The following is a 25,901-nucleotide window of genomic DNA, read 5'->3' as shown; positions in this document are numbered from 1 at the left end:
CCTCCCAGTCAAAGAGGGCATATGACCTTCCCTTCAAGTCTAAACAATAAAGCTGGCGAAGTGCAGACTGCGCTCAGCGCTGGCTGCCCTGCAGATTCCCTAAATAGGAACAGGATGAAGGCCAGGCTTAAGAGGTTACCATAGCTCTGCTCTCACACTTTGAGGAATCGGTCACTCCACTTCCCAGTATAACTTGTTTCAATTACTCTCTACAATCTATTTAGAGGAGAGCAGCTTGCAGAGAGAGCTCATTGTCTAATCTAAATGAGGAAGCAATTATTACTTGCTGCAGTCTAATGGGCTTTGAGACTCTCGGGTCAAATATCAACCAGATCTCATGTAACTGTACTTTGCACTTTGGAAGATATATCCTTTTAATGACAATTACTTATCCTTGCTTTTCCGAACCCCCTTTTTCCTATTGTTACAATATTAAGGGTTTCCCCCTCTCCCTTCATGCTCCAGTGTCTCTTCTAATTTTAGAATGTAAGTTATGGTAAGGTAAAGACCACAACCTCTCCTATACATCGGTTAAATATTTAAAAAAATTTTTTTTTCTTTTTAAATAGAGCACCCCAAGTCTTCCCTCCTTTGTCTCATTTACCTCCCTGGGAGCCCCCTGCAAGCTTTCCTTTTATACAACATGTTGTGAACTATAAATAATACAGTTCCACTTTCCTGGAACATATGGAAACTGTCCCCTGCTATATATACTAACTGTACTTGCTTTCAACTTAAAAGATTGAATAAAGTTCATCTCCTATGTAAAAAGGCATTTGGCCTTTTTTGTGTGTGTTTTATTGGTTTCAACCCAATATGGAACAATGCATGAGAATTCTTGTGAACCGAGCACATAAAAGGGTTTACAAGGTGTGGTGTGAAGGGAGGAAGCCACAGAGCAAGTGCAGGTGGGAAAGGAGAGGAAGGAAGGAAGGAAAGCACTTCCTGACAGGATACTCCTCCCATTTAAGCTACATCCTCTCTTCAAATCTCTTCCTGTTTGTCTAAGCCAATAATTGATAGTAAATTATGTCTTTATTTTTCCTCTCCATTTGAAAAGCATCCTTCTTCTCTCCTTACTGAAGCTACGCTGAGTGAAATCTCTTAACATCAAATCACTCAAAAACTTCACTCCATTTAATCTTCTGAGAAATAATCTGAAATTTTTGTATAATACATACATGCTAAGAATCATTTCTATGTGAGCTGTTTAAATATTCTGTGATTGCCAAGATAACCAAGGGTAATGGAATTAACAAGAGTCTGAAATCACGAATATTGTGGTTGGGTCCTAGGCTTGTCAATAGTGAGTCCTGGAGGGTGCTTGGGTGGCTTAGTCAGTTGAGCGTCCGACTCTTGATTTCTGCTCAGGTCATGATCTCAGGGTTGTGAGATTGAGCCCTGCCTCGGGCTCCCCGCTCAGTGCATGGAGTTTGCTCGAGATTCTCTCCTGCTCCCGCTCCCCTGCTAACATGTGCTCTTTCTCCCTCTCTAAAATAAATAAATAAAATCTTTATATATATATATATAAAATCCTGGTTTCTGTATCTGCAAAACAGGTGATACCTCTTCCCAAAGTGTGAAAACAAACTGATATACAAATGTTAGTTATCATGACTGAATACAAGAGGCATTATAAGCCATACAAAGTAGTTTTCCTCTTCCAAATAAACCCCATGCTGCAACATTCCCTTTCTTTGTAAGATGAACTCATCAAACCCAAGGCTTGTAATGTTTACATTTAACTTTATATTTCTTTTTTTTTTTTTTAAAGATTTTATTTATTTATTTGACAGAGAGAGAGAGATAGCGAGAGCAGGAACAGAAGCAGGGGGAGTGGGAGAGGGAGAAGCAGGCTTCCCGTGGAGCAGGGAGCCAGATGTGGGACTCGATCCCAGGACCCTGGGATCATGACCTTGAGCCGAAGGCAGACGCTTAACGACTGAGCCACCCAGGCGCCCTTAACTTATATTTCAAGGTAAATATTTTCTTTTGGAACTTAAGAGTACTGTAGTGGTTAATTTTATGTGTCAACTAAGTAGGCCACGGCATTCAGACATTTGGTCAATGGTTAGTCTAGATGTTACTGTGAAGGTATTTGTTTAGAGGAGATTAACATTTAGTTAATCAGTAGACTTTGAATAAAGTGTATTACCCTTCATAATGTGGGTGGCCCTCATCCACTTAGTTGAAGGCCTTAAGAGGGAATACCTTGGAACAGAAACATCAACTCTTCCCTGGGTCTCCAGTAAGCGACCCTGGCCTGCAGATTTGGGACTTGACAACCTCCACAATTGCATGAGCCAATTCCCTAAAGTAAGTCTCTCTCCCTCCCTCCCTATCTTTCTCTACATGCACGGGCGTGCGCACACACACACACACACACACACATCTATTGGTTCCATTTCTTTGGAGAACTCTAATACAGATAATACTGTTGATTCTTGCCACTACCATGATCTGTTGTTAACACTCAAACTTAGAGTAACTTAAACTTAAAAATTCTGAAGGGGAAAAAAATCTCTGCCTATTATCCCCAATTCTTTCTCAACACTTTTGAGATAGCGTCATGTCAAAACACATTATAATTCAGCCAGATACTCTTAACCTGGCTCCATCAACTATTCTCACTCACTTTCTTCCCAAATATAGCATTAAACAATGCTGGGAAGAGAAAAATTTCTCTCCCAAGGCTGATGTGCAAGACCATCTGTCCCTTTTCTTCTCCCTGCTCTCTTCACAACCTTCTCTTTTTGTATTTCCCAAAGACACCGGTTGAAAAGATAAGAAGCTGTGACAGTTCTATGGGACTCAAGGTTGAGTCACCTTGAAACATTTGTAAGGCTACAAAAAATGTTGTAAGGTCTCAAGAACTTCTGCCTTAAATAAAGGTTATGCTCTAAGTATTCCAGGTTAGAGTTGGAGGGGAGGCGAGTTTAATAGTCAAATTCAGGATTTGGGCATACCTCATTTTATTGTGCTTCACTTAATATTGAGCTTTGCAGATATTACATTTTTTACAAATTAAAGTTGTGGTAACCCTGCATTGAGCAGGTGTATACGCACCATTTTCCCAACAGCATTTGCTCAACTTTGTGTTTTTGTGTTACATTTTGGTGATTCTTGCAATATTTCAAACTCTTCCACCATTACTATATTTGTTATGGAGATCTGTGATCAGTGATTAATGACTAGCATTTTTAAGCGATGTTTTTAAAAAATTTATTGTTATGTTAATCACCATACATCACATCATTAGTTTTTGATGTAGTGTTCGATTCATTGTTTGTGCATAACACCCAGTGCTCCATGCAGAACGTGCCCTCTTTAATACCCACCACCAGGCTAACCCATCCTCCCACCACCCTCCTCTCTAGAACCCTCAGTTTGTTTTTCAGAGTCCATCATCTCTCATGGTTCGTCTCCCCCTCCGATTTCCCCCCCTTCATCCTTCCCCTCCTGCTTTTTTTTTTTCCTTAACATATAATGTATTATTTGTTTCAGAGGTACAGATCTGTGATTCAACTAAGCAATGTTTTTTAATTAAAGCATGTACATTGTTTTTTTAGACATAATGCTGTTGTACATTTAATGGGACTACAGTAGAAGGTAAATGTATGTCTAACACATTCATCTGCCTTGCTTTATTGCGATACCTGCTTCATTGCAGTGGTCTGGAACCTAGCTGGCAATTTCTCCGCAGTCTGCCTGTGTATTTTGGACAGAGTCAAAAGCGCTTAGGACTGTATTGGATGTAAGAAGTAAGGAAAAGAAGGAACCAAGGATGAAAACCCAAACAAATAAGCAAACAAAAACCTGCTCTGAGAGAAACCAAATGAATTATTCGATAACCTAGAAGAAATCCCAGCATAAATCCTCCTCAAATAATCCAAACATTTTGTTTTTTTTAAAAAGCAAGAATTATTGCTTTTTGTTGTGCTGTCCCACTTGGATCCAGGCATTGTTGCTCTAAACAGCAGGCACTCAAGGAGTATTTCTACATGAAAATGATTGATGCTACTCTGATTTGCACATAAGGCCAAAATACCCTATTTTCCTTCTCTTTTGCCTTTAATCTGGGCTTGCCAGATAAACTAAGGCTAAGCTTGGCGATTTTCCTGCCCAGCAGTCTTTTAGTATCCTACACGCATAGACAGTTATCAATCTTGTGCTTTAAAATTTCAGTTCAAAGCATTATCTTATAAAAAGCAATTTAAAAAACACTACCAAAACCAGACCCTAAGGAGAATGTTTCAAGGCTAGAATACTGATGGAGAGGTAAAAGGGAGGGAATGTTTTCCATGGAACAATGGATTGGTCTCTGACATGATTTTTGTTCCATGAATCTCTTTCTTAAGAACAGTGAACCACTTAAAGGGAGAATAAAACACTGCGGAAAATGCTGCAATTCATATATCCATTGTGTCCTTTTGAATTTTTATTTAAGTTTCTAACTTCTTTGGATCATCACAAGGATATACCTCCTAATAAAGATGAAAACATAACTCCATTTGGAAATACTTTAACACATTATATAGCATAATGAAGTAACACAAAAAAACTTTTTTAAACATAGGATTTCTCTCTAAAGCTTAAATGTGAGGCAGACAGACGTCTGACTTTAAAACAGATGGAACCCCAGAACATTCCCAGGAAACATAAAACTGAATTTTGTGTTATATTTGATGTCTGAGACAGCTAACCAATACAAATTGATGGCTAGGGTTTCTGTACTAATTTTTTTTATATCTTCCCATTCCAACATCTGAATTTAACAATTCAGTGTTTCTTTTGTAATTCTATGACCATTCCAGAATGTATATGATTTTTTAATAATTTGCTCTGTGATTTGGAATCTTAAGTGTGTGGATACATTATCTATTATGTAATATGTACATAATACTATATACATACTCCATAATAAATAATATAAATTTATGGAACCCAACATAGGTACTCTGACCTCTGACACACAAAAACAATACAAGCTGTCACTAATAAAATGAGTTTATTTTATATTAAAGTTTTCAAAAAACACATTTGTAAAATTACCCCCATACTAGGCCTCAAGAGAGCCTTTACAAAGAGTTTAAAAAATTACAAAACAGCTTTCTCTGAACTATGAAAGTACACAGATTTAAGAGGTGTTAGAGGAGAAAATGTTAATTCATGGTCAATTTTTAAAAAGTTAATATACAACGAATCTGTAGAATACTACTAGAAGATTAAATCTTTAACCATTTAGAGGAAAAAGCTGTATTTTTCTTTTGGAAAGTTTTACTCTTACATGATGTTTACTAAGAAATATACACTGCATACCACAGTAACAATGATTTCAAAATTGCCTAATTGCTTTGCAAATGAATTGGCCTATAGGAACATGTAGGAAATTGCTTGTCGATACATATTAACTCTTTAATTTTCCTGATAAAAGAAAACCAAAATAAAAATTTAGTCCATTCCAATTAAACATACAAATTACTCATATTTAATAGGAAATAGCATTGGATTCTTTTTAACACAAAAGTTCAAGTATTACAGAAGCTCAAACTATGTTATCAAAAAAGGAAACGAAAGAAGACATATTTATCTAACCAGTGTTTTACAGAGATTTGGAATATTTACATATTTTTTAACACTGTATGAATCTTTGGTGGTGACATATGGATTCAATTCCCTGAAAACACTTTAATAATTTTGTTCCATCAATCTGTGTAGTCAAGTATTTATAATCAGTAATGCTGGCAGTTACCACTTTCTAGCCAAATCCACATACATAGAGTGAACTGTGTGGAGGGAATCTTGTGCGGGACCTACATGGGTTTACATAATTAATTACTTAGCAATAAGACTTACTTCTGGCTCGTTTTTTTATCCCAGAAAAAACACGGTAAACTAAAGAATAGATCAACTGTCACTTCCAAACAAACTCGGGGAACAGTTAATATTAATGCACAAGCTGAATGAATATATAATAAAATAAAACACTGGCTACAATTTCTGCATAAATTTTAACAGCTACCATTATATCGCCTTAAATAGGCTTGCGCAGCATCTCATGCCCCTTCACCAAATGGTGGCATTGGGAAAACAAGGCACTGTGGTCGAGAGAGAAATTTACCTCTTTTAAAAGCAGTGGACTCAAAAGCAGAGAAACAAAAACTGACCTGTTCCACCTTAAAAGAGACAAAGATTTATAAGCTTATCACACAAAGTTCCAAGGAAAGGGCATGCTAAAACACACACAAGAGAAAAGCAGCAAAATGTCAGAAATGTAAGGAAAGGAGAGAAAGGAATGATGGAACAGCAAAGTGACATCCACTGCGTGTAACAGTAGAAACAGACCAGAGGAAGCACCGTGTGGAGAAGGACATGCGACCTGTGCTGTCTTATTTGTGGAGAGGGATAAATAATGCCTCCAATTTAGAACAGTATTTATGAGTTTACTATAATTAAGGAATAGGTTTAATACTCAGATCAGACTTAGAAAAGATAAAATGGAGCAGAACAGCCCGCACAGGTAATGTTTTTAGATAGAGTCACTTACGTGACTTTGTCAGGCTACTTGAGATGACACTGCCTTTAGGCAGGAAAGACATATACGGTGTAGCATTTGTATTAATAAGTCTGGTACGAGGAAATAGAAATAAAACTCCCTTCCAAGGAGTTTTGCAATATTCCAAGCATTTATAATCAGAATCCCTAGGAATTTTGAACACAAAGAGTTTTTCTCGAAACTCAAAGGCTACAAATTAGTCAAGGTAAAGTAGATGAAGATATTCATAGAATTAAACTTTTGGAGAAAAGAAGTTGAGCGAATTTTTTCTTGATGTTATATATCAAGAATGTGAGATAGTCCAGAAAATGTTTTGAGACTTGTATCAAGAGCAATGTATTAATTAAACTAAGGTACTCTTAAATAAACATTCTGTTCTCTGCCAACACTCTGAGGAGGTCCTGAATATACATTGCCAGCTGGTTTCATTTCTTAAAAAGGTAGAGAAGTCAATGATCTCACAAATCTTGCTCACTGCTTTTTCTTTTCGACAAACAGAACAGTCAAAGTAAATTATCTGAATTAACTGTACAAATTTGACTACGGATCATTAAAACCACCACCAGAAATAGAGACTTCAGAATGCATAGTTATCAATGCCACCTAAAAAAGCCTCCGGGTTCTGTAATTCAAAATCTCTTGGATTAAAAAAATATTTTTCTAATATCTATTCTAGTAGCTTCTAGTATGTAAGATTAACATCTGTATTTTGCATTGGCACCTATCTTCAGGGAACGAACTCAGCCAGAAGACGGGAGATTTAAATGATTCTAGTCAATATAGATTTATAAATCAGCAGCACGTATCAGTGCTAGGCTTGTGAATGGACCAACTGTTGGGTAACTTCATGACCTTGTTTCACAAAAACTACTCTATTTAAATGCTGAAAATGTAACCAGTGTTAACAGAACATGCTAAGTTCAACTATGATGCATGGAAAACTGGTTGATGTTTAAAACAGCTTCTCACCTACAGAGAGTTAAAAATAGTTAAAGTTGAACAATGAGCTGTATTTTCATATTATTAGAATCTAATGAATTTAACAAATGAAACCCACAGGAAAAGAGATGACGAAATTCAAGGCATAAATGTGACATGTCGGGATGTGACAAATAACAGTAAAGATAGTGTCAATAAAACTTAAATGTACAGTCGCAAATAAGTAAACAATTTTCAAGTGTGCAAAACTAGTCAGGAATAAAAAGTGCTATGTGGAGACCAGGCTTTCAAACACTTGTTTCGAAAACTTTCAGTCGACGATGGAAAAACCAGAAAGTATTAAAAAAGTAAAAATTTAAAGGATATATAAAACATGCTGTTATCTTACATTATACCCTTGTCCTATCACTGCTGGATCAGAGGCCTATTTAATTACTATCCTCATGTGATAGATAGAATATAAACAGAGGTAAACACAAATACAATAGCACAAAGGCTGATGTATCTTAAACCGTAAAAAGACTCAAGTATACTGTGGGTTTGTGTTTCATCTTAATATCCCAGGCACTCAGTGTTGTTGAGGAATTTGAAAACAGGTAACACAATTTTCTATTATTTCTGAGATATATATACATATACATAAATAAGCTCTGCATAACTACCTTTCGTATTCTGGACATGGAAGTAACGGTGAAAGAAATTAAAAGCTATTTAAATTGATGAAAATAAACCCTATCACTGCCACAATTTAAAGTATTATTTTAATGTGTAAGTCCTGAATGAATAATGTTAGCAAAAAAGTCAACGTGCTAGTGTAATTTGTCTTGGGATTCTTGAAGTGCAGATGACTAAAAATACACCTGTGGTCTCTTCTTCACTTTGTATTTTAGTGATCCATACCGTACCTGAAGAGAGAAACAGGTCATTATCACAAATCAGACGATTACTTTTGAACTTAGATAGAACTGAATAGCTCATAATCACAGTAATAATTTTTTGACTTTTCTAATATAAAGCGTCAGTTATCCTCGAAGTGTGCTTCCAAACTCAGAAGACACTGCTGCTGACATACTCAAACATGGAGCTGCTACTATGTTGGATATATGCTGCACGCTATTATCGCTAGTAACAAAAACATTAACTGTTGTCAGTTCTGCTCTGCCTGGTATGCCAATGGTTCCCGATGATCGGAGGCCATAGACAGACTGAATTCCTCCACTGCTTTCTGGACACAAAGACAATATATTATTATGGATAAACTTCTATTTAATCCTCATACAGGGTTGGTTCAAAGCAGAACTATGTAGTTACTTTTGTTAGTTGCTCTCTTTGCTTACGTGTAGGGCTAACACTGGGGTGCTCATGACCACCGTATGACTTGCTCTAGGAGAATACCATTTTCTACTCACAGAGGAAGCAGGGATTTACCATTTTGTAAATTTCCAGAGATCCTAATATATCCAATCTGAATAAAGAATTTTAAATGTAACTGCTGATCTCCTCCTCCTGTTCTTCCCTTATGGATCATTAGTATCCTGAGTGATAATGCAGCAGGGAAAGGAATAGGAATCATTAGGAAGACAACTCTGTACCTGACTAACCTCTTTGCGGCCTTTCACGGTTTTCACAGATTTCATGCTTTGCGATCTTCGAAGCCCTTTGTGTGTTAACATCTCATCATCTGAATACGGCCCCTCCGCTTCTTCATCAGTTTTCTCATCTCCGTCTTTCAGTGGAATTCCATAACCTAAACGAGCGGTCAAAACCAGCATGTTTTGGTGAAAGGACAGTGCTCTGAGTGCACTTCTCTGCCTGGTTTGCATTCGCCCCCTCACTCCTCTCCCTTCCTCATCTGGAATGTGCTCCCTTTCCTTTGTCACCAGTCTCTGCCCTGCACACTATTCTGGATCAAGCTCATCATTCATTGCTTCCAGGAAGTTGCCCCCGACCACTCCTATTTTTACTATGCGTTTTTCAGAACAATTCAAAATAATTTATTTTTGAGTAGGTAACATCTTGTTCGAAACTCAAAGAGTATAAGCAGGTATATATTGAGACAGATCTCTTCGTGAACTCTAAACAATCTACGCAATTTTGTGTTTTATTGTGTTTATCATTTGTGCCTTTGACTTTAATGAGAAATGAAGGGTTTCCGCCCACCAGGCGTCAAAACTTTTGTCGAGAGCGGGAACGGGAGGGTGAATTTAAGGAGTCAAATAATACCCAAAGGGGCTGGCACTTTGGGCGAGTTAAGTTCACCGGGGGCAGGTGATGGAGATGTTAAGCCAACACTGTTGCAGCTGCTGAGATACAACCCAGCTGGATGGCCTACAGTAATTAGAAACACCACGGGCTGCGATGACAGATGTTAGTCAAAGAAAAGAACCAGCCTCAGGAAGGCAGCACGAGGCCGTGTGGGTGTGCCAACAGGCTGCTCCATGTAGCTCCAGAAGACTTAACATTGGCCAATCTGCAAACATCCAGGTAGTCAGGCTGGTTACTGTCAGGAAGTCTGACAGCATTCCGACGCTGGGATTCACAGACAAGAACGCTCCCATTCCTGAAGCCGTGGTTCTCAAGCTTGGTAGACTTTATTAGTAAAGACTGATTAGCACACATTGAGTCACCTGGAGCACTTGCTAAAACAAAGACTGCTGGGCCGAGAGTGGAGCTGAGGAGAATCTACATCTCTAACAAGTCCCTAGGTGATGTTGATGCCCTGGTGCAGGGCCTGCATTTTTGAGAACCCCCGCCTGGATGGAGCAACACAGGGGCCCAAGTCTATAGCAAACCAGAGTGCTAGAAAAGCAGTCAGTTATAAAGACGAGGGTGAGGTTAGGTTACACGACCCTATTAGGTTTCAAATTTTCCTTTAATAAGGATAAGGAGCATAAATATCTAAATCCTCAGGTGAGGAAGAAAGGAGTTTTCCCAGGTTCAGGAGGGGGCAAGGGATGGACTCCTTGCACGTGAAGAAAGACATACTGACTAAACGTTTATTAATCTGCTCTCCCAGGCCATGAATAACTTCAAACTCACGAAACAAACCATGAAGAGTTGTTAATAAGCTTCTCGGTCTCATAATAAGATACACACCTTTAATTGTATATTATATTATGCAAGTACAATTTTATGCTGCCAGGCTTCCAGGCTAAAAATTGGAAGGATTTGGGAGTAGAATCTGTCATAATTTAGGCCAAGATGTTTTGTTCTCCTGCCTCAGTCCAAGGAATTGTGTTCTAGGTAGGAGAGAGCCCCTGCCGGGGGCTAGGGCAGGGGGTAGCCGCACTGTTTGCTGCGAGAAGGTGAGCGTGGCCCGGAGAGGGACTGGGTCAGTGGTCCTGGCAGGAAGCTCCTGATACAGTAGTAAGTGGAAAAAAAATGTACATACCGAAGCAGAGGAAAAAACAATGAAACCATTAGATCTCTTGAAAGTGGGCTTTTAGGTGATTTTAAATTTTTTCTTTTTTAAAAAAATTTGCCCAATTTTATTAATTAAAAAATTGTATTATTTTTATAATTGGGGAAAATAAGCCAGAAAAAAATTGTTTTTAGGTTGTCAATTCTAGATTTTTATCTATCGCTGTTGCTTCCACAATATTCTCGACCCCAATAAAACTAAGGTAAAACGCAGAATGAGGAATCAAGGAAAGAGTCAGAAAGGAAGCAACTGTGACCAGAAAGTTCTCTAAGGTCACAGATGAAGCATAAGACTACAGGTCAACAAACATGGTCCTTGCTATTTTAATCACTCCTCACTTTATGAATATGATTAGGAATTGGAACTTCATTCAAAAGAGGATTATATATATATATCTTTCTTTGTTTCCTAATTTCAGGTAACAAATCTTGTTAGTTTTCTAATTATGGTTTCAGAGAAAGTGATGGATTGAAATGTTAATCCAAGTTGTCCAAGGACTCAAGTGTTGGGGGCAGAAGGGAGAGCTGAGACGATGAGGGAAGCCCAGATCTGGGTGCCATCCCGGAGCAGGCCCTCGGTGAGTGGGCTGAGCGCTTCACGGGACTGCCAGGCCCGGGCCAAGTGCAGCCGCTGCCGCCATTCAAAGTGGCGCTCAGGTCGACTGCTTTACATCACTGATCTACACTGGACAGAGCCCTCGCATGCAGATTCTTGAGGAGCAGTGACTGGGGACCCAAGGCTGAGGAGCCTGTGTGACCCTGGGCGCTGTCTCCACTTTAGGAAACGGACCCGGGATTCACACAGCTCCTCCATCTTAGAGTTGGTATAGTTTAAGTTTCCCCCCTTATAGTAATAATAAAAGCCAACATTAATCCAGTACTTAGCCACCCACCGCTTTAAGCCGTTTCTACATATGAATCTAAGTGTGGAATCACAGGAAGTTTGACCTGGAAGGAGGCCTGGACCGATGTTAGGACACGGGAGTACTCGACCACCTATGAGCCGTGAGACCCAGAGTGAGTCTTGCCTCTCTGCAGGCCTGTTTTCTCGTACGGTAAGGGGGTGAGACAGATGAGAGGATGAATGCCAACTCTGACCCAGTCGAGCTGTGCGGGGCGTTATGTTGAGGGGGCCTGTGAGCCAGCGTGGGAAAGTGCCACGGTCCTTCAGCAATGGCTGCCACCGTGAGCACGGGAGCAGGCAGCAGGCAGCACACCCGTCCACCATCTTTGACTAAAGCATCGCTAAGGTTGCTACCTGCTCAAATTACTGGAATTCCTAGTTCCAGCCCAACCGTGCCACGAAGTGTAGCCTTTTTATAAATGAAAAAGAGAACCGTGGATACCTCATTTCTGTTATTGACTATGTAGTTAGCCCCTGAAAGGTATTTTAATCTCCTTATGACTGTTTAATCATCCAAAAAATTAGGGGCGCCTGGGTGGCTCAGTCGGTTGAGCATCTGCCTTCGGCTCAGGTCATGATCCCAAGGTCCTGGGACCGAGCCGCACATCGGGCTCCCTGCTCAGCGGGAAGCCTGCTTCTCCCTTTCCCTCTGCCTGCCACTCCCCCTGCTTGTGCTCTCGCTCTGTCAAAATAAATAAAATCTTAAAAAAAGATAAAAAATAAAGATGAAATACTTAAACTGTGTAGTCATCTTAAGGATTAAATAAATATGTAAAGCACCTAAAGCAAAACAAAAAATATATGCTTTATTTCTTTATTTACTGGTATTGAAACAGAACATTGGGCCACTTTTAACTGATATGGGAGCAGCAGTATCTTTGCAGAAAAAATATTTCCACTTATCACAATGTGGTGTCCTTTCAAGGAATGTGAACATCATGTCCAAGGCATCTATTTTCTTACAAAGAAGCATTTGGAGGGAGCTCTTTTTGCCATAGTGACAACATGCAGACTTAAATCACTTCATCAAAGTAGGACTTCTCTTGACCACTTAACCTCAAACCACTCACAGCAGGCCATGATGAGTTTTCAAACTGGATTCAAATTTCCAGATATTTGAGTTTGCTTGTGGGAACAAGCAGAGCACCTGAAGTAAATGTATTGATCACATGAAGCAGTAAACACTTTGCAATGTGGATGCAATTACCACACTGAAAAACTTACTATTTTTTCTTGAGGAATTCTGGAAGTAAATGAAATAAAAAATAATTCATGACATAAAAAAATGAGTACCTTATTTTTCAAAAAGAAGAGTACTGTTCTGATTTTGAAAATAGGTTGATTAAAAAAAAAATCACTTAAGTCCCATACTCAGAACTGAACACTGTTGATAATTTAGCAATACCCTTCTAGACTCTTCCCTATGTATACACATTTGAAAATTCAAATATATTAATGCATTTCACCTATTTATTGTGTCTCTACAGCATAACACACATATTGTTTTATTGTTATTGTTTATTTCCCCATGATCTGGATATGTTTTCATGTCAGCAAGTATGGACTGACAGTATGAATTTTCATGGCTAATAAACCACGCTTCTGTTTAACCGTTTTTCTTAGGCATTTGGTTTGTTCCAGTATTTTGTTACTATAAGCAATGAGATGAACGTTCTTGTACATACTTCTTTGAACACTTGTCTGATTATTTCTCTATGATATAGTCCTAGAAGTTTTTTGCTTAAGTTAAAGGGAATAAATTTTGATAATTATTGCCAGATTGTCATAAAAAAGGATTATTCCACTTAAATCTCTTAAAAAGTGAGAGTGTTTGTTTCCCAACATGCTTGCTGTGGTGATTTTAGAACATGTCCACAAAGTCTGACACTTTTCTCCTCCTCCCTTAGATCTCTTTTTTTTTTACATCTTTTTAAAGGTCATCTTTACATCCAACATGGGGCTTGAACTCACAATCCCGAGATCAAGAGTTGCATGCACCACCAACTGAGCCAGCCAGGTGCCCTCTTCTTCCCTTAAATCTCGAGGATGTGTATAGGTACCTGTCTCAATAGATTGCCCTAAGACAGAAGTGATGCTGTCTGATTCCTGCCACTTCTCTTGGAAGACTGGCTGTGGGAGCTTTTAGCTGCCAGGTAAGAAGCCCCAGAGCTCTGAGAGAGCACGTAGAGAGACGTAGGGAAGGAGAGGCCAGAGAGGCCCCGCCTCTTTGAGCCATCTGCTGTGTGACTCTTCACAGCTAACATACCCGCCGTGTGAGTGAAGAAGCCTTTGACATTATGACTCCAGCCCTAGGTGCTGTCTCCCTGTGGCTGCATTAAGACCCTGAGCAGGAACTGCCTGCCTGAGCCCAGTCGCCCCCAGATTCAGGAGTAAAATAAAAGGACTGTGACTTTTTTTAAGGCCACTGTTTGTAGTTCGTTATACAGAAATAGAGTACTAGAATAGTTACCAACACAGAACAGTGCTAATTAAGAAAATTCTTTTGCCAATCTGGTGAGCAAAAATTACTATGATTACCATTTTAATTTACTGTTTCTTTGTGAGGCTGAGTTTCTTTTTCATGTATTAATTGGTCAGCTGTATTCTTTGGTAGATGTAACAATAATTGGCTTGCAAGAATTCTTTGGTTAAAATCTGAGCCCTTTGCCTGTATCAGATGAGAATATTTCTTCTAGTTTGTTTTCTTATGGCGTGGAATATTTCCCCCTTATATGTTGTACATTTTTTTTTAAAGATTTTATTTATTTATTTGAGAGAGAGAATGAGAGAGAGAGAGAGAGCTTGAGATGGGGGAGGGTCAGAGGGAGAAGCAGACTCCCTGCCGAGCAGGGAGCCCGATGCGGGACTAGATCCCGGGACTCCAGGATCCTGACCTGAGCCGAAGGCAGTCGCTTAACCAACTGAGCCACCCAGGCGCCCTTTATACATTTTTTTTATATAGAAAAATCTCTCAAGTTTTTCATTTATGTCTTCTGGTTTTGATGTCATGCTTAAGAAGTCCGGCATATCCTAACGGTATAAATATATAGTCAGGAATGTCCCACTGTTCAGTGTCTTACATGTACGTCTTTTTTTTTTTTTTTTTAAAGATTTTATTCATTTATTTGACAGAGAGAATGAGAGAGAGAGCACATGAGAGGGGGGAGGGTCAGAGGGAGAAGCAGACTCCCTGCCGAGCAGGGAGCCCGATGCGGGACTCGATCCAGAGACTCCAGGATCATGACCTGAGCCGAAGGCAGTCGCTTAACCAACTGAGCCACCCAGGTGCCCTACATGTACGTCTTAACCTTTTAGGTATTTTGATGAAGGGCTTGAGACAGAGTTAGTGTAACTTCATTCCCTACCCCATCTTCAAAGTCTAGCAATTATTTTGACACCCTTATTTAATTCTGCCTTTCCCCCAGCGACCTGAAGGGCATCATCCTCATTTGATAAACTTCCATGTATATCTGGACTCGTGTTTACATAGACTATCTATAATTATCTTCTCTTCAACTATTCCTGTTCTGGAACCTTACTACTTTTTAAAAATATTTTCAAGAGAGAATGTTTTTGTTAAATTTCTTCCTTAGGGAAGAAAAGCTCAGAATATATACCATTCTGTAAGAAACTTGGAACTTGGGCAAAGTAATGCATATTAAAATTTTAATTTCATAACTGAACAAGTCCCTTTTTTTGTACTGCTACTACTTTCTTCATATCTCTCTAATCTTAAGTTATTTTAATTTTCACGGCTTAAAATTTAACAGAAGAACTAAATAGCACCTTACTATCTTAAAATAGTCACATCATTTTAAGTTTAATAGATGAATATCATAAAGATAGCTATGGATTTTCATATTTATAATCATCTTTTCATTTAAATATCAGAATATCATTCTTAGCCAATTCTAAAGTATAATTATTAATAAACCGCTGATAAAGGACTCAGATAACTGGTCTAAATCCAGCAAAATATATACAGTAGACCCCATAATCAAAACCAGTATACCCAATTTTTAAACGTGTATTAAGAAAATGCCTATATTGGAAACTACTTTTACACTGTTAATGTATTGAGGATAATGGTTCAAAGTTCAGTGGTTCTCATTCTTAAAGATATTACTACCTTAATCAATGGCCAATGCTTAATTACTACCTCTTACGTAGCAGCCACCCACTTTGTAAAGTTATTCATTCTAGAGAGAACTCAGAAGAAAGTTCACTATTTTTTCTATATAGGAAGGAACTGTTATTTTACTTCTCAAATTGGTTTCAATATAAAGGACGATTTTTAACCTCCCTCAAAAGAAAACTACTTAAAAAAAAACATTGAATAGCCTTGTATCTTATGGACTTAACAATATATTAATAAGAAATGTCGTGAAGATCTTAATTTTTAGCTGAGCCTTGAACTAAAACTTTCTTACATGTGATAAAATGACTAAGGAGTGATGTCTTTTTATTTATGTGTATATATGTATTTTTTAAGATTTTATTTATTTATTTGAGAGAGAGACAGATAGTGACAGAGATAGCGAGAGAAAGCATAAGCCGGGAGCAGAGGGAGAAGCAGGCTCCTACTGAGCAGGGAGCCCGATGTGGGGCTCGATCCCAGGACCCTGGGATCATGACCTGAGTTGAAGGCAGACGCTTAAACCGACTTAGCCACCCAGGCACCCCTATGTGTATATTTCTAAGATCAGAATAATTTGTTGAAGTTTTAGAACATATCACCTCTGCCATGCTCCTAATTTACATTAGAAATACCTATAAGTTAGTTCTTGAACGAGAATATATTATTCCAACATATTTCCCATTGCAGTAATCCTGTTTACAAACGGAGTCATCCTTTGTCACCCACTTCAAACGTTTTATCTTGTGAGTCAATTATCCTTATTTGTTCATGGCATTTACAGTAAAGAGTGTTTAAAAAAAAATAGTAAAGAGTGACTCCTTAGATGTCACTACACAGTTTGAGTTGAAAGAGGACTAATCACTCGTGCCAGGGTGGGGAGTGGGCGTGGCCACACCGAAGGTTTCTAAAAACTCATGATGGCACAAGAGGATACTGTTACTTTCTTAGTTGGATTATCTCTAGAGTCAACAAAAGGCAAGCATTAACTTTAGAGAAAACTGAGAGAAAGACAACTTCAGTTAAATGTAAATTCACAAACATCAGCGTAAATCGTGTCTACTCAAATTCAGAGTTACCATGTATTATTTTAGTACCCACCTGGACTCAAAATTCCAATTGTGAAAGAAAAATATATCAAAACAAACAAGCACACCTGCTGATTCACCGGAGACTGATTTACTTTTCTTTTTTGTTTCTTGTAGAGGTTGGAATGGCCTTTGTCCCACAGGCTCATCGCCCTGGATAGCTGTTAGATCATGCATACTAAAACTTCGTAAACGTTCGGTTATTGCTCCTTGGCTCTATTTAACAGAGAAGTGATAGATCCGAGAAAAAAAAAAAAAAAGACTTTAAAATATTTCATATGCTTACATTTAAATTTCTCCCAACATTTTATCATGAGGTTGACTGATTTTATGAAACTTTCAGAAAAGTTGAAAGAATAGCACAGTGAACAGCCCTAGATTATTCATAGTTTGCTTTATTTTCTTTACCACACACCTACCATCTATCCATCCATCAACCCACTTTTAAAGTAAGTTCTAGACATCAGTATATTGCACTCCCAAACATTTCGGCTTTGTAATTTGTTTTAAATGTAAAAAAAAAACACAAACGTATGACGAGCGTACCCTCTGAGCAGACAGCATCCGTATTTTGCTCTCTCCTAAAACTGACACTTCGGGGCTTATGATTTAGAAGTTTTTAATTTTTAAAAAAATTTTTTAAAAATTTTATTTATTTATTTGACAGAGAGAGAGAGCACAAGCAGGGGGAACCCGATGTGGAACTCGATCCCAGGACCCCAGGATCATGACCTGAGCCGAAGGCAGTTTCTTAACTGAGACACCCATGCGCCCGATTTAGAAGTTTTTAAGGTAAAAGACATACTGTTTAAATTTTTTTTTTTAGATTTTATTATTTTATTTGAGAGAGAGAGAGAAAGAGCGTGTGTGGGGCGGAGGGGCAGAGGGAGAGGGAGGGGGACGGAATCTCAAGCAGACTCCCTGCTGAGCACAGAGCCAGATGCGGGGCTCAATCTCACAAGCCTGAGATCATGACCTGAGCTGAAACCAAGAACTGGTAGCTTAACGGACTGAACCACCCAGGCACCCCAAAGACATACTGTTTTAAAGATAAGCTAAGTCAGGAGTGGTAATGACTCCACTTAGTACAAGGTACAAAAAAATTAAAAAAAAAAAAAAATAAAAGCCAAAGAATCACAAAATGATATTTAGTTAATGAATTCACTATGTGGCAAGGCATATCTACTACTATGCAATTTGACTTTAAGTCTTTTTATTTATTTATTTATTTTAAAGATTTTATTTATTTATTTGAGAGAGAGAGAGAATGAGTAGGGGAAAGGGCAGAGGGAGAGGGAGAAGCAGATTCCTGCTGAGTGCGGGCCTGATGCGGGACAATCCCAGGACCTGGGATCATGACCTGAGAAGAAGTCAGACGCTTAACTGACTGAGCCACCCAGGCACCCCTGACTTTAAGTCATTTTAAAGCCTTAACAATATGATAGACACTGGGCACATGTGGGTATTTAAATTTAAATTAACTAAAATTAACTAAAATTAACAATTTAGTTCTTCAATTGCACATTTCAATGCTCACTAGCCACATGTGGCAAGTGGCGACTGTTTGGATAGCACAGACAGAGAACATTTCCAACACTGCAGAAAATTCAATAGTTTTCATCACTGCCCAGCTCTGAAAGGGACATTTCTGAACTTTACAGACCTAACTACATTTTTTCCCCAAATATAAAGGAAAAATTAATTTCTAAATTACCGACTTAAAAAATTTGCATAGCATACAGATGACTCATTTCTTCTGTTTTAAAAATATTCTTCTAAAGGTTTTTTTACTATTATTTCTTCTCACACGTGTGAATTTATGATTGCCTCTAGTTAGAATTGTACTGTAGAAACTCATCCCTAATGGTGCAGCTCTCAGTTTCTAGATTTCAAAACCTGAGGCACTATAAACATTTAGACTTTACTGTATTTTATGCTGAAAAAAGATCTTGATTCAGCTACTCTGAGTTAGTGATATCATATTATGTTAAAACCAAATGCCATTTCTATACCCCACTTAGGCTCTGTATGTCTGCCTTTTTTTAAACTGTGAAAAGAAACTGTTAAAGGGTCTATATTCTCAATAAAAATAATTGGGTTCCACATGTCTTTATACATTCTTTTCTTTTTTTTTTTTAAAGATTTTATTTATTTATTTGACAGAGAGAGACACATCAAGAGAGGGAACACAAGCAGGAGGAAAGGGAGAGGGAGAAGCAGGCTTCCCGCGGAGCAGGGAGCCCGATGTGGGACTCGATCCCAGGACCCTGAGATCATGACCTGAGCCGAAGGCAGACGCTTAACGACTGAGCCACCCAGGAGCCCCTGTCTTTAAACATTCTTGTCATGGTTTAATCCATTATACTTTCTTCCTCTTAATCAGATATCATTTTAAAGATATAGGGGACAGAAGACATCAGAGATGCACTAGAAGGAAGTGACCAGCGCACATCTGAAACAGACCCTTTGTTTTCTCAGAACGGTCATTCTCTTTATCCCATCTTTGTATTTCTGGGCCCCCTCCCTGCAATTCTTGTCTTTTTACCTTCTGCCAAACAGATGACAACTGGCATACACATCTGTGATGCCTGCTACCAGACTCAGGTGCAATTTCCAAGGTGGGCTGTGACTGCCAAACCCTCCCACTCAAGAAGGAACATCTCAGAATGCAAATAAGTCAAACTGCCACTGAATCAATCTAGCACTGTATCATCTACAAACTTTGGTATCTTTAACGAGTATGATCCACAAATTACTTAGAGCATACCTCACAAATGAACTCACACATTCTTGTCAGTTCTACTGTTGTGCTGTGTATGCCCTGTCTACAGAGAGGGCATTTCAGAAACTAAAGGAGAGTGGCTAATTTTAGGCTTCTTCCATTCTCCTAGTTTACTGACTGGTATGGCCCTGATAGTGAGCATGTAATAAGTAAACTAAATGTTCTTTTGATGCCTCTTCTTTTTCATTGCTCTTGACTGCTGGAGAGTTCTCCATAGACACTGGACTGCAGAAGCAGAGGCTGGGCAGGGAACTGCAGGTGTGGTCATGGGTTCACACAGGTAGACCACACCATCCACCAGGGGTTTGCTTCAGGTTGATTAAAGGTGAGCACTGACCAACCCTGAGGTATCTGGATTTTAACGGAATATTATCAATATCCTCAAGGGTTCAAGGAAGGCCAAGTACTGTAGGGAACAGCGAGAGGGGGCTGTGTACACTCTTTGAGGACTCCCAACACTTCAACAGCCATTACCGCCTCAAAAAATTGGGTTTTCCACTGTATATTTTCTTATGGGCCCAGAATAGAACGAATGTGGGAAGAGAGAATTAATACAGTATTGTGAACTTCAAAAACATTACATAAATTCTAAGTCTGTAACCACTTTATTTTTTTTATTGTTTTAAAGATTTTATTTATTTATTTGACAGAGAGAGACACAGCGAGAGAGGGAACACAAGCAGGGGGAGTGGGAGAGGGAGAAGCAGGCTTCCCGCAGCAGGGAGCCCGACGCGGGGCTCCATCCCAGGACTCTGAGATCATGACCTGAGCTGAAGGCAGACGCTTAACGACTGAGCCACCCAGGCGCCCCAAGTCTGTAACCACTTTAAAGTGACCAATGTGACCACTTTAAAGAAGTGTAATTATAAAATAATCACATTTAAAGGCAGACCTATTCCCTCCAATTTTTATATCTTCTGCACAAAAAACCCATTAACAAAGAAATTATGTTTAAAATAAAATGTTAAGTGGAAACCCCCCGCCGCTGACCTCAGAATTCTAAATCACATCCACAATATGGTTGCAAGTATGTAGTATGGTTTAAGCAGACAGGGAGAATATGCAAAAATGAAAACAGTATGATGTTGAGGCAGATGGGATGGGTGATTTTATTCTTTTTCTCAACAATTTTTTCAATATTACAAAATTAGAATTACAGATAGATGGTAAATTATAGATAGATGGTATAGTGAAGTTTTTGTTTTTTTAGATTTGGATACTGTTTATTATAAACTGGATGAGATCCTGATTTCCTTTCATTTCTTCCAATGTCTGGCTACAACTCTCCAAGTGAACATTTTCTATTTTTACAGTGAAGTTTTAACTGTAATGTGTGCACTGTAAGAATTTCTGATCTATTTCCTGCTCATTTCTCCTGTATCCAATCCCCTACTCCCATAATCAAAAGAAACACTGTTTCTCTATTTTGAGGGCACAAATAGGGTGTTATAGTCACTTGTCAGTAACAATGCTAAAATGTATTGAGGTTTTGCTTAAATTAATAATGCTTTATTTATTTTCTTCTATTTGGTTTATATAATATTAAGCCAAAAGTATAAGAAAAACGCAGAAAGGTTCTAGTTCGAAGAGGAAAAGATGTGTGGAAACGGCACTTTTGGTCATTAGTCAATAAGGAGGAAGGGAGTTCCCATCTACAAGGTAAGTCAATATTCCAGATTTTAGATCCCATTCTCTACAGAATTGTATGTACACTGCTTATGTTAAAATTGATCCTAAAAATCAAAGAGAAAATAACAGAAAGATTATGATGAGAACACAAAAATCAAAGTAATTAAGAACTATTTTGCAGAATATTTTACATTAAAACTGATCCTCAAGTAGCAGGAGTGTCCTAAACCCTTCAGGTGACTCAAAATTCTTAGGGTTTGAATTTGGATAGGCCAAGACATCCATTTAAAATGGGAACACTTGTAGGAGCTGACTGGGTTGGGCCCTTGGGTTCAGATCTAACACATTCATGCTCTGGGAAAGATTCTTCAGCTGAGAAAAGGGACCTTGTATGTCTGACTAATTCTAACTGTTACTCTCAAAGAATTCTGCCTTTGTTTAAATACTTCATTTCCTGGTTAAACACTATGTTAAACTTATTATATTTTGTGTAATAAGGGGAATTTACCATGCTTATCAGCATTTTAGGATAAAACATTCAACTGGGGTTCCTGGGTGGCTCAGTCAGTTAAGTGTCCGCCTTTGGCTCAGGTCATGATCTCTGGGTCCTGGAACTGAGCCCCAGGCCGGGCTCCATGCTCAGCGGGGAGTCTGCTTCTCCCTCTCCTCCCTGCTTGTGCTCGCTCTATCGCTCTCTCTTTCTCTCAGATAAATATATAAAATCTTGAAAAACAAAGAGCTTTCAACCTATTCTCTTCATATTTTTAATTAAGAGTTTAAAAACAGGGGTGTCTAGGTGGCTCAGTCCGTTAAGCCTCCGACTGTTGATTTTGGCTCAGGTCATGATCTCAGGGTTCTGGGATTTGGAACACCGAGTCGGGGCTCTGTACTCAGTGGGGAGTCTACTTGAGAAATCCCCCCCTCCCCCGGAATGCTCTTTCTCTCTCTCAAATAAAAATAAATCTTAAAAAAAAAAAAAGGAACTTAGAAACATAATCAGTAGTCTTTGTAATCTTACAACCAATCTCCTACAGAATAATTCTTACTATACTGTTCAATAATGAATAGCCATTAAGCTCTATTTCTTGTTGATCTTTGACATATTACATTAAAATGCAGATAGGGTTAGTTTCAAGTTTTTAGGGAAATCTCCTTTTCCTCTAAGGACATTTGAGAATTAATCTGATTAAGCCTAGAATGGAACTGACTGCATTTGTATTAAGTGAGTAATATATTTTAGTGGTTTTAAGATTAAAGCAATATATATTTATCAAAGGACATTTGTAAACAGAGGAAAATATGAAGAAGAAAATAAAATCATTTGTAACCCACCACACCAACACTTGTCTATACATATTCATATATCCTTTTACCTTTTCTGACTTACACTTTTTTAGATTAAGCTTTCTCAGTCTCAGCACTATCACTGTTTTGGGCTGGGTAATTGTTGTGGATCATAGGATGTTACGCAGCATTCCTGACTTCTAGCCCCTAGACACAAACAGCAGTGCCCCTCGCTGTCAGCTGTGATGACCCAAAATGTCTCTAGATGTTGCCAAATGTTGCCTTGGGGGCAAAAATCCCCTCCCAGTGAGGACCAACCACTGTTTCAGAGCTATAAGAGGTTTTAGAAATCAGGTGCTTATATCAATTTCTTTGATTTATAGGTGAGAAAATTAATACTTAGAGATATCAGTGCAGATGGTCTGCCCAAAATCTCATGACTAATGAGGGCAGAATCGGGCTAGAAAATGCAGGTAACTAGACTATTAATAAATATTCATTATAACATTCTGCTTCCTTAGATTGTAGGGAAAATAGTATGACCCTTCTTTCCATTGTCTGGACAAATGCATGATACAAAGCAGCTGAATATCCTCAAATCCTTTTACAAACAGAAAGCTATTAAAGCAGACAGCAAGATGTCAGGATTTTGACCTAATCATCGTCATTTATAGTTTATATTATCGTCATTTATAGTCTATTAGATTTTAGCAATTTTACCTGTAAGGCTCTAATTTCTGTGATAATTGATTTTTTTTTTTTTTAAACAGTATCTGCATTCACCAAGAAAAGGCTGCCAGAGAAAATTCCGAGATGGTTAATATGACTAAGAGTACTTTTCTTCCTCTTTTATCTGTGTTGCTCATCTTAAAAAGCCACCTGCATTTCTCATGTGAAAGCTATGGAATGTTGAACATCCTCAGCAAAATCCTTGAAGGTCCTTCATATGTTTATGCTTTGCTCAGCCAAAATAAACTTGTACACTGACCTTGCGAACAGATGCCTGGTAATGAGGTCATAGAACTGAGTAACATTTTCAGAAAATTGCTTTATGGTGTAATAAATGTTCTGATTAGATTCCTATTTTCATCTTTAACATGCTCAGGTGGTTCAACCTGGGAATCCTAGTCAGGGGTATTACCGATCTTTAAAGGTCACAACCAAGAGTCCAATCATTTTTAGCCTGAAAGATATTTTTAACAAACTATAGGTTGTAAAAATCTTAAATTAATTCTCAAGCCTTACTACTGGCTTTCTTGAAGTTTCTCCTTAAACTTGACCTATTTCCTATTTCAGTTTCAATTTACTCATTAGTGTAAGTGTCTGGTTCAGTGATTTCTTCCATCACAGTGCCTTTCTTTGACATCTCCAGAGATGAAACTAATTTCACTTACACGAAAATAGGCACAGTACAACTTGAGGCAAATAGTGTTAACATAATGCTATGTTCAGCATATTTAATGACCATTTCTAATGAATAAAATCCAGGATGGCTCAAGCCAACATACACTGTGTTCATGCTGAGGATAGCAAGGGCTACCTCACACACAGTGATCTTGATAACAAAAGGACCGCCACACCACATCACAAACGAGAAGGGAAAGTTGCAAAATGAATTCAAATTATGGGACATGTGTCTGATTTGCAGTGGTAACTTAGATGATTCTTACGTTCTCTATTTCCAGCCTTTGAAGTGGGGAGGTGGTTTTATGATGCTAAATACACAGATAAAAACAAACAATGAATCACAAAGAAGAAATGCTTTTAAAGCCTTTCTGAAGGAAAGCATTTCTGTGAGCTAATGCTTATTTTAATAATGGGAGGGCAGGGGGAAAGCTCTTAGCAACCCAAGATGAGATACAATTTTCAGTTAATGAAAACAGACACTTAGCTAGAGAGCACCCTGTCAGAGTAGGGACTGTGTCTATTTTGCCCACGGCTGCATGCCCAGCACCTGCCATATAGTAGGCATTAAACAAACCGATGTTGAACAAATACACAGGATGCTAAACACTGATCACAGCAAAGGAGAAAATAAAAATAGAAGAGGATAGAATGAGGATAAGATAATATAGTGGGGATTTCTGATTCCCCACATAGAGGGTTTGGAAGTAGTAACCGTATGTCCAAGTAAAATAAATATCCCATGAAATGGTCATGGTATGTAGGAAGGTGTCTCACAGAATAGCAGGACTAGAAACGATATTTTAAGTGTTAAAGTGAGGAGGAGGGGCGCCTGGTTGGCTCAGTCGTTAAGCATCTGCCTTCGGCTCAGGTCATGATCCCAGGGTCCTGGGATCGAGCCCCGCATTGGGCTCCCTGCTCCGTGAGAAGCCTGCTTCTCCCTCTCCCACTCCCCCTGCTTGTGTTTCCTCTCTCGCTGTCTCTCTCTCTGTCAAAAAAATAAAATCTTTAAAAAAAAAAAAAGAGAGGAGGAAAAACAGGATTTGTATGCTTTTGTTTCCCAGAACAATGTTCTAAAATGTCCATATTTTCTAAGCAATGTTTCAAGCTGAAATCTAATTTTTAGTTTTTATGCCATAGAATCATACTGAATGATGCTTTTAAATATGTAAAATCCAGAAAGCATCCTCTTGGGGGGTATAAGACCTGTACCAGTTGACCCCTGAACAACGTGGGGGTTCGGGGCATCAACTCACTGGGCAGTAAACAATCTGCGTCTAAGTTTTGACTCCCTTGAGATTTAACTAATATGCTTACTGGTGACTGGAAGCCGCACTGATAACACTTGATTAACATGTACTTTGTATGTCATATGTATTGTATACTGTCCTCTTATAATAAAGTAATCTAGAGAAAAGAAAATGTTACTGAGAAAATCTTAGGGAAGAGAAAATACATATATCCAGTACTGTACTGTATTTATTGGAAGAAAATTGGTATATAATTGGATCCAACAAGTTGAAACCCTTGATTGTTCAAGGGTCAACTGCACTTCATTTGTGAAGTCAAATAAAGTTAAATTTTATTAACAAAAGAAAGCAATAAGCTTTCTTGTTCTCCTGTACACCCTCCTGCAGGCACCATTAAACCCTCTACTTTCCTGTCTGGCAGGTGAGGATTTTCTCTCTTCCAACTCCTTCTCTCCTTCCCCCATTTTCCTGATAGAGCAAAATCACAGTTGTTCAATCTACAGTCTGTAT

General features: G+C 38.5%; 1 protein-coding gene across 3 annotated transcripts in view; it reads right to left on the bottom strand.

The window, feature by feature from the left end:
• Positions 1–5,057: 5,057 nt before the first annotated feature.
• LOC118020146 (receptor expression-enhancing protein 3) overlaps positions 5,058–25,901 on the bottom strand; it is a 99,185-nt gene continuing 78,341 nt past the window's right edge. For 2 of the 3 annotated variants that reach the window (XM_035020117.1, XM_035020131.1), the window contains 3 exons: positions 17,111–17,258; positions 9,088–9,242; positions 5,058–8,400 (listed from right to left, as the gene is read on the bottom strand). In XM_035020117.1, the coding sequence (XP_034876008.1) occupies positions 8,344–8,400; positions 9,088–9,242; positions 17,111–17,258 (360 nt within the window). In that variant the 3' untranslated portion in view covers positions 5,058–8,343. The remainder of the gene's footprint in view (positions 8,401–9,087; positions 9,243–17,110; positions 17,259–25,901) is intronic. The other variant, XM_035020123.1, reaches the window with a different exon arrangement.

This window comes from Mirounga leonina, unplaced genomic scaffold (assembly GCF_011800145.1).
Source record: "Mirounga leonina isolate KUSES-001 unplaced genomic scaffold, KU_Mleo_1.0 Mir_109, whole genome shotgun sequence".
Classification (NCBI taxonomy): domain Eukaryota; kingdom Metazoa; phylum Chordata; class Mammalia; order Carnivora; family Phocidae; genus Mirounga; species Mirounga leonina.
The sequence above is the reverse complement of the archived record's forward strand: the minus strand, read 5'-3'. Positions and strand labels throughout refer to the sequence as shown.